This window comes from Lepisma saccharinum, chromosome 1 (genome assembly GCF_977018435.1).
Source record: "Lepisma saccharinum chromosome 1, izLepSacc3.1, whole genome shotgun sequence".
NCBI classification, from domain to species: Eukaryota; Metazoa; Arthropoda; class Insecta; order Zygentoma; family Lepismatidae; genus Lepisma; species Lepisma saccharinum.
In genome coordinates this window covers 111,124,655-111,134,586 of record NC_139229.1, presented here as the reverse complement: position 1 = coordinate 111,134,586, position 9,932 = coordinate 111,124,655, and the positions used below count along the sequence as shown (strand labels likewise).

General features: G+C 38.9%; 1 protein-coding gene across 1 annotated transcript in view; it reads left to right on the top strand.

Moving 5' to 3' along the window:
• Window positions 1-1,416: 1,416 nt before the first annotated feature.
• The window catches only part of LOC145986513 (transient receptor potential protein-like), a 31,912-nt gene continuing 23,396 nt past the window's right edge, over window positions 1,417-9,932 (top strand). Inside the window, exons 1-5 of the mRNA XM_083120605.1 lie at window positions 1,417-1,557; window positions 2,395-2,490; window positions 4,302-4,444; window positions 7,044-7,245; window positions 9,066-9,236. Of these exons, the coding sequence (XP_082976731.1) occupies window positions 4,374-4,444; window positions 7,044-7,245; window positions 9,066-9,236 (444 nt within the window). The 5' untranslated portion in view covers window positions 1,417-1,557; window positions 2,395-2,490; window positions 4,302-4,373. The remainder of the gene's footprint in view (window positions 1,558-2,394; window positions 2,491-4,301; window positions 4,445-7,043; window positions 7,246-9,065; window positions 9,237-9,932) is intronic.

Here is a 9,932-nt window from a genome sequence, read left to right as displayed (position 1 = left end):
TTTTTTCACGTAATTTCAATTTCTGACATGAGGAGTAATTATTCTTCTTCATTTTTTGCGCTTCCGTAAGACACAATATGGCGAGACATCTTGACCAGCGTGGGAATGCAGTGTTTCCAACCTTGTGAACCGAAAAATCCCCATGAACCATTCACGGATAGCCCCAATTCATGAAGAGCCACACGAACCATGCACGGATAGCCCCAATTCATGAATAGCCCCACGAACCATGCACGGATAGCCCCAATTCATGAATAGCCCCACGAACCATGCACGGATAGCCCCAATGCATGAATAGCCCTACGAACCATGCACGGATAGCCCCTCAAACTGAAAAAAATCCCAACGAACCATGCACGCGTAGCCCCACAAACCATTCACGGATAGCCCCAATTCATGAATAGCCCCACGACCATGAACGGATAGCCCCACAAACCATGCACGGCAAGGTCAGGTTAGATTCGGTTAGGTTAGGCAAACATAGTTAAAATTGTAATCTTCTTGCAAAAAAACGGCGTGGTTGGAAACACTGACAGGGAGTTACGTCATCAAACGTTCGCAAAATTTGGTTCACGTAGTGCAAGCAAATGAAAGCAATAGCAATTGTGCGTTGGAGATATATTTCTGTTGAAAAATACATGATTTCCCGGTGAAATAAATTCCACGATGAAAGAAAACACCCCCACGAACTTCTAAATGCTACAGAAACTCATTTCCGTAAGTAGTTTCTTGTGTACAAATGAAGAAATCCGTTGGGACCATACCGAAGTTTTACCCTACGGTACACTGTAGTAACGTCCGGATTAAATCTACAAGTCGCGTCCTATACTTGTCTTATTCCACTGACATAGGAAACCCTCAAATAGTTTTATCTCGTAACTTTTTAACGGTGCATTTCCGGACCGCGGTTCCTTATCTCATATTGGTACTCGGGTCAGTCTCCATCCACCCTGTAAGTTTGGAACAAGGTCACGGAAACACCGTGTATAATATATTTTTTGTAAAGCCCTGAAGAATTGCTGTGTTTATGCGAAGAGTCCTAAACCTAACAAGCCTAACCTAACAACAAAAACATTCCGCGTTGACGTCAGTAGACGAAGGTGCTCAATACCCCCTTTAGGCATTCCTTCATATGCTGGCTTTAGCTTTAAGCTTGAGAAGCCTTAAAATAACCTGCAGACTTCTAGCCGGAAATTCCGTGCTTCAGTTCCGCGCATTTCTCTGTAGTGGGCTTTACACCATTTGATTTCAATAGAAGCAGGCAACAGAAGTTCTGTTGCCGAACATTTCCGTGTTTCGCTGTCTCTCAGTGGGCGTCAAGCTTTACAGTTATTTATTTGTGTGGACTAGAACTACCCAGTCTGATAAGATTCCTTGCTGTAGTACGTAACACAGCTCTTAAACGGTTTCAGATTGCTGAAGAAATACGAAGGTCGTCCCGATATTCTGAACATCAACTGTGTGGATCCGCTGGACAGATCGGCGCTGCTGGCAGCCATCGAGAACGAGAACATTGAGCTGATAAACATTCTCCTGCAACATGGCATCAAGGTCAAGGTGAGTTACATAATGTTGCAACTCGTGCACTTTTTCCCACGCAGTCTTCATTGCATATGCAAACTGTATGAAAGTTCTTAGAAAATCAGGAAATGAGGAAACACGCTCTTCACGAAGCCATCAACTCTGGACAAACCTAACTGGTCATTGCAGAAGAAGGAAGTAGATTTTAATATGTACTTTTCTTATTTCACATCGCTTTCCTACCACTTTTGGCTAATCGCTATAATCGGAGAGGATCTGGACCCTACAGTTTAAAGTGGGACCGAACCACTGTGGAATGTGCCTCCACCGGGTATCGAACCCGGGACTCCTTGATTCTGGTAACCATATTGCCTTGTAATCAAGGGGTCTTCGGTTCGATCAGCGGTGGGGAAACCTAGTGCATTCGAATCCCTCCTTAAGCTGTAGGTTCAGTTGAAATTTCGGAAAAGAATTAAAATCACAGTATCTCATATGTTCAAACTCCAGTCTATACTCTTTTCCAGAAATCTGTTGAGCATGCGAAGAAAAACAAGTCTGCGCAGGTAGCGACTCGAAAGGGCCAGTCCAATGGACGCGTGAGAGGGGAAGGAATTGCACGCCCGCAGCTACCAGTCATTTACAGCAGCGCGGACTGCTTTGCTACGCCCACTTGCTTTCTCCCCTTGTCTATCGTTATGCGCGGCGTTGAAATCACAGACTACTTGAACGGAGTATAGTGCCTTTGCATAAAATTGACATCAGAACACGCTTTCCAAATCCTGCTTCGCCAAGGTATTCATTGAGAAATTCCAATGCATGTAAGCGGTGGAGGGCAAAAAAAAGTATCGCATGTCTTTCCTTTTCTTTTTGTAGGATGCACTGCTACACGCGATCAAGGAAGAGTATGTGGAGGCTGTTGAGCTGCTTCTGGAGTGGGAGGAGAACCACCACATCCTGGGACAACCTTATGTTAGTATTGCTCCTCTTGGTTATTCCTAGTATCTGTAATTGTTACGAGGGTTATCCAGAAAAAAGGAACATTTTGGTGTAGAACACAAGAGACAAACCTTACTCATTTTTTCACATATTAGCCATACCCATTCAAGCACTTATCATAGCGTGATACCAGTTTGTTGATACCGTTATTGTACTTCATTGCCGCCAATGTATTCAACCACCTCGTCTGCTTTGCATGGCACGACAGAGCCTTTGAAGCGTTTGACAGTAGGCATCTGCATTTATTGTTGCTCCCCGTCGCAGAAAATCAATGAATAGGATGCCTTTCCTGTCCCAAAACACAGTTGCCAGAACATTTCGTATGCTGAGTGTTTCGCGTTTTTCTTGGCTTGGAAGGTGATCCGATATGGTCCCTGACGCTTGGTTTCGGGTGTTGAATAGGCGACCCATGTCTCATCGCCTGTCGCAATCGAGAAATTTTCGGAAAGCACTTTGCCATGGTTGAAAAACTCAAAGGTACTGTCATTACATGGTTGAATACACAGGCGGCAACAGAGTACAAAGACAGTAGGCTATATACGAAATGGTATATATAATAATAATAATATTGAAAGTGAAATAATTATAATTATATTAAATTAAAATAATATTAATAAATATTAAATTAATATAGTCTTGCTATTATTTCTTTAATAGGTAAAAGAACGGAATAAGAATTGAGATATACAACCATGTATTCATCTAGCATGTAGTTAAGAGCGCTAAAATTTGTATGAAAGGAACTGCCCTGGTAAGGATATCAGTGCCAAATAGATAAAAATTGAATATTTAAAAATGACAAGAAAGAATGTTAGATCCAGTTGGCGAAAATTAGTTTTAGATTAATATCTTTGGTGCTGTCATTCAGAGTTCGGCGGAAATAAACGACCCTCGATTATACAGCAAATGCAAAACACGTATATTTTCATTGTTTAGCTAATGTTAGTACTTGGTCAGTCTTTCAGGAGAACGGAGGTCCAGACCCTTGGGCCTCCTATCTAAATATATCCCTGACAGTGCGGTAGAATAGTTTAGTCTCAAGCGTCTCCCAATAAAATAATTGTTGTTATGCACCTAAGGAGTGATTGTACTACGTTAGTTTTTGTTTAGACACACACATACACACACAATCAAATTAATGTTAAATAAAGCAATTATAAAAACTAAATACTTACTGCCTTGAAATTAAGTTGATATAAAAAAACCTTCCATTATACAACAAATATTTTCATTATTTAACTTTTGTGCTTTGTAAGTCTTTCGGGGGAGGGGGTTCGGTCTCCCTGGACCACCTAAATACGTCCTTGTCTGCACAATCACTTTTCTTGCACACACCATTGCGGTTTGTGTGTTACACCAAAACGTTTCTTCTTTTCTGGATGACCCTCGTATAGTTAGGCGCTTCTTTACTTTTCTAGGATAATCACACGCCGAGGAAATGGACTAATCGCAGCTAATGAAACAAACTTTCTCTTTTCCTTGTCTGGAATCCAGAACCACTTGACACTGCAACACACAAACGGATATGCAACTTACATTTATACAATAACTTTTCACAGGACATAAACATAAGTTTTTTTTCCTAATATGGAATAGAAATTGTTAAAAATGTACCTTTTTCATCATGTAATGGTGATGTGATTCACTTTGCTTCAAACATTTATTTCGGGATAAGTCCAGAAATAGTTTTATTATTATTATCATTGTTGTTTTCTACGCGGAAGAGAAAAAGGTACCATAAAACTTCCATCTGCAGTGTATTATTATTTGCTACTGCTTTTCAGAGCTGGGAAGCGGTTGATAGGGATGCCTCAACATTCACCCGGGACATCACGCCACTAATCCTCGCTGCTCACATGAACAACTATGAGATCCTGAAAATCCTTCTTAACAGGGGAGCCACGTTGCCTGTGCCTCACGACGTCAGGTGAGAAGATACAATTTCATCAAATTCTAATGAAATAGGATATGAAGATTTATAGCATCTTAACTGCTCGAATTATTTTTATACATAATTAACTGTAGCCAAGAACGCCCTCAGGAGAAGCTGAGTAAGATTTCATATCTTACCCTTGAGTCATATAAACTTTATTATTACTACTACTACTACTACTACTACTTTTTACAAATCATAAAATTCAAATTGAATTGAAAATACTTTGACGTTGTATACAAGTTCAGACTAGAGTCCACTATTAAAATAGAAACTAGAATCGCGTTGCTTCCTTTCCAAAAACATCTATCACTTTGTTGATGAATAGCAAATACGGATTTGTGCCCATAACTAGCTATTTACGCTGAAACTAATTAGTTCTTCAGATCTTTTTCAAAACATCAACATCAATTTTATCTTCATATGTAAAGAAAGATGTAAGGGAACTGAAGAAGAGGAATTTCCAGAGATTTGTATGTCGCAAACTGTCAAGTATTCGACTTGTGTCATGGTGTGGAGATTCATGCCAATTCAAGGAACACGACGCCTATAAACTGTGTGAAGGCAGAGAACCAAAATCCGTACAAACCGATCTGACTGACTTCTCGACGGAGACTTTGCCTTTCGTGCACGATGGCGCATCATGGATCGAACCAAGTCAATAACAAATAAAACTTAAGAGCCTTCCCTAGACAGGCCTCCCCGATGGCGCAGTGGTAGCGTCGTAGCCTTGTAATCAAGGGGTCCCGGGTTCGATTCCCGGTGGAGGCACACAGTGGTTCGGATCCCACTTTAAACTGTAGGTCCAGTCCCGATTAGCCTTCCTGTGCATAAAGTGGACTTAAAACACCAAATCAATCAATCAACCTTCCCTAGACCTGCTAACGGCGCAGATATGATCCCCATAGGGGATCTGTTGATAACTCTCAAACAAAATTGAGGAAAATGAACATCACTACTAAAGATCAACTTCTCGAGGAACTGATAGAAATCCGACACCATAACGAATATATCAGAAATAAACTCGCAATTCATGTATAGAGCATGCCAAGGAGTATTAAGAACGAATAAAGGCATGCACAGAGTACTAGCTCCCAATATGGGCTCTCAGAACATAAAATATAGGTATATTTACTTACATAAAATCTACTTTAGCCTAATATTTTTCACACTTCTGTGTACATGGATAGGGAATCCTGCGTAGCAAAATGGTTAGCGCTCTCGCATTTGGTGCGAGCGGTCCCGGGCTCAATACCCGGTAGGAGCCCCCAAAATGTAGGTGTTGACCCAGCGTCGTGAGAACAATTGGGAAGCTACTTGTGAAGAGGAAGTAGCGGTCTCTGGTCTCAAAAGCCAGAAAACAGCAACGATGGGACTCGTTGCACTGACCACGTGTCACCCAATGAAAAAGCCGCTCTGTCAGTCCCTGGCCCATAGATTACTATTGTGCTCTGGGATTATTTGAAATCGAGTAAAAGCGATTGCGATGTTTCGCAATAGCTACACATCTCCTTTAAGCCTTCAAGATAGGATGATTAAGAACTTGCAAGGTAAGAAACCGCCTGGTATTGACATGCTATGGACTGCATTAGCTCTTGTTTTAGTGTACATGGATAGGACGATTTTAATTATTCTACAATGTGCCTATTAGTCAAATACTACTGAGCTATTCCATGTCAAAGTAGACAAGCAAGATTAATTTTGTTTTTATTCAATGTATCACTTATTATGTGCGACATTAAAGGGAAACCTTTGAAGAATTTGGTATTATTAATACCTACAAACATTACTTTCATGGCTTTTAAATAACATATTGTTTCAAACCCATAACTTTTTATTGTACAAGTGGGATTTTATGTATGGTGTCGCCACTTAATTTAGTTTCATTACCTTAAGAAAACTAAATTCTAATTTCGTTCTAATTGTCTCATTGATTGTTTCAATATCGTAAGCTCTGAATTATTCTACATCAGTTCTGAAACAAACCTTAGTTTGAAGGATCTATTTATGATAATTTTCATAGCCTTTGCATTGTTCCATAATCCTACATGTGCATGGTATCACACCCGTCACAAAATTTGTCATACCTGTCACAGGCAAAAAATGTTTATAAAATAGTATGTAGTAATTTTTTTAGAAACTAAAAGCATCTAAATATCGAGTAAAGTTGTCTTTGTGAAAATAAAATAAAATTGTTTCAGTAAACCCATATATTTCACAGAGTTTTATGAAAAACTGAAGAAGGTCTTAAAGTCAAGTCTCAGAATCACAATTACATAAAATGTATTTTCTGTAGCTGAAAATTGAGATGGGAGGAATATTTTGAAATTAAATAACTTTTATCAAGGAAAATGAAATTATATGAATTGATAGTTACATATTTGAAGGTGCAAAGAAAATAATTAAAAAAATGAATGTAAATTTGTCTGAATGTCACACCCATCAGAATGGAATTGCCCTACTAGTCTATGTTGAGGAAATAAAGGGAATGTAGCAATAACATCAACAATGACAAGCATGATGATGTGATAGTGATGGTGGTAATAATTATATTATGTTAATTATACTGTTAATAATTTATTTCCTGTTGCAGGTGCGGATGTGACGAGTGCGTGGTGTCCAGCAAGAGGGACTCCCTGAGGCATTCTCAGGCTAGAATCAACGCTTACCGTGCCCTCACCTCCCCCTCGCTGATCGCCCTGTCCAGCAGGGACCCTCTCCTCACGGCCTTCGAGCTCTCCTGGGAACTAAGAAGGCTCAGCAGGATGGAGACAGAGTTCCGTGTCGACTACAACGTAAGTCCACTCTCAAGATCAGATCATCTCAACTTCTTTCCACAGAGGATCTGACTTCCCTTATAGTAGCGGAAATAAACGATTTTACATGGAAATATTGCGACACAAATTGGTTTTGTACTGTATTGTGCGAAATGGTATAGTGAATAATATATTAAAAACCCGCCATCTTGGAAAGTGGCAGCAAAGGTAAAGTTATCTACAAATTATTTGGAAACTGTCGGCCTGACCCACAAATACCATTTGCGTTGCAATTATTTCCATGTTAGATCATTATTTTCTATTAGTTTCTTCTACTATCCGAGATATGTTAGAATCCCACAAGTCATTCAAATTTACGTTTTGCATTGTTTACTTACCGGAAGATAAGGCTTTAAGAATGAAAGGCCTGGCATCTGTCTACATGAGCTGATCCACGGAAAGGGGGAGATAGGGGCGATCGACCCAACTGCAGGTTTATGGACATATTACTATTACGTCTAATATTTTTCAAGACAAATTTTATCACGAAGTTTGACTCGAGAATATTTTTTAAAGTTTGATTAAAGTCCACTTTAAGTTCATGATTGGCCGATCGGAATTGCACCTACAGTTTAAAATTTCTTTACAAGCGGTTAAAACCCAAGACCTCTTAAAAGAATTGTTTTTGTCTCCTTTGTTTATTCACTTTACTACTCATATCTGATCGCTCAGTTTACCGTGACAGTGGGAGGAATTATGATAACAACATACAGCCATAACCATCTATTCCAGGCATGGGTCCCTATTATAGTAAATCGATAATCTAATCTCTAGAATATGCAAGTCAGCTTGGTTCCTGTGTACAGCACTATATGTATATTGTTTATATAAAACTGCAAGTGTAGGTTAGAATTCAATGTCGGTGAGGTGAGGCACCGGACTGAAATTTACCCTTCCGCACGATAACTTCTGGATCCACCACTGTGTATTGGTAATGTTATACATCACTCAACGTTCTATTTTTTTAAAAAAAAATGGGAAGCGCCAAAAGTATTAATTTTGAATCTTTCCCATAGCGCGATTAGGTAGGGAAAGCTTTCAAATTGTGGCGCCAATTGACAAATAACAATCTTCGACATTTGTGTGTTTTGACATTTATTTTATGAAAAAGTAAAGTTTCATAAATAAATATGTGATGATAATTGCAGCCCGTTCGTTAGTCCACATAAACTCAACTAACGATATATATAGCTATGTATGTATAGTTAATTGTTAATAATATACTTTTATGCCGACCTCTTCGGCGGAGTGGTTACCATAGCGCCACGAATCACGATTTGAATACAGACCTGGGCATGGGTGTTAATTGTGAGTGTCCTTTCATCATTTTTATCATATCATCTCATACTCATCGTCGCGATTAGCCAAAAAGTGGCAGAAAATAGACTCTAAATAACAATATTGAATTGAATTGTATATATTTAAGTGTTGTTAACAGATTAGCCTTTATACAGCACATGCATAAAACTATTTTACAAAGTAAGGTTAGAAGACATAAAAGAGGGTTGTAATAATCTACATTTAATATATACATCAGAAATTAAAAACAGAAGATATATAAAAGTTAAAACATAATTGTTCTTAAAATATATATTAATTATTTACAAATTTGTGTCTCTTTCACGTTAATAGCATTATTTATTGTTACTGTAGGTCACCAGATTACAAATTTTTCACCAGTAGTGCTATGAATAACTAGCAATATAACAGTCAATCTCTCCACATTTGACACTGTTGTTGATGTAGATGATTGGTGATTTGTAGTTGCAATTTTTGTAAAGTCAGATTCCATATTTCAGGATATGAAGATGCAGGTGGAGAGGTTCGCAACATCCCTCCTGGACCACGCGCGCACATCTTTCGAGCTCGAGGTGATGCTGAACTACAACGTTGAAGGAGAGAACTGGGAGTCGAAAGACAAATGCACATTGGACAGGCTGAAGCTTGCTATAAAGTACAAGCAGAAACAGGTAGGTGACGCCGTACGTAGCTATGTTATAAGATGATTTGTCTTGTAGCAACTGTGAGTCGAAGCGGGGCGTCATAAGTCCTTACGGCCCGGCATTCCACAGAACTCATCAATTGCATTTTTTTTAAACCCAGTAACACATTAACGTGCATTAGCTGAAAACGATGCACTTTTGATGCATTGAAATACACATAAAATGCATCAAAGGGTACTTTTTCAGAAGCTGGACCGTGTGGTGCACTAAATATGTAGCAATCGAAGTGATCGAATACGATCATTTCAGAGTAGCCAAAATTATACATTTAACTCTGCGAATTCATGTCCTAAAAGTGCATCAACTTTCATTTGATTTATTCAAATTCCATGTGCAAGAAATATGGGCAAAATATACGACTCACTACAAGAAAACAAGACTTGTCAACACTCCTTAGGATGATATAGCCTTCCTTACTAAAATCATGCCACGAACTTGTAGATGCATTAAGTCATACTGCTGTGTAATTGTATTATGTTATTGTGCTGTTAAGTTATCGCTCTTATTTTTTCATTGCACTTCAAACGCATAAAAACAGAATGTTTCAGATAAGTCAAAGTGGCTGATAAGGCTACACATTGTTGATATAACAACAAGGTTAGTTGTAATCATTAGTGAACACGATCGATAAAGCAAAGGAAAATGTCCTGAAGGAGTTCCGGA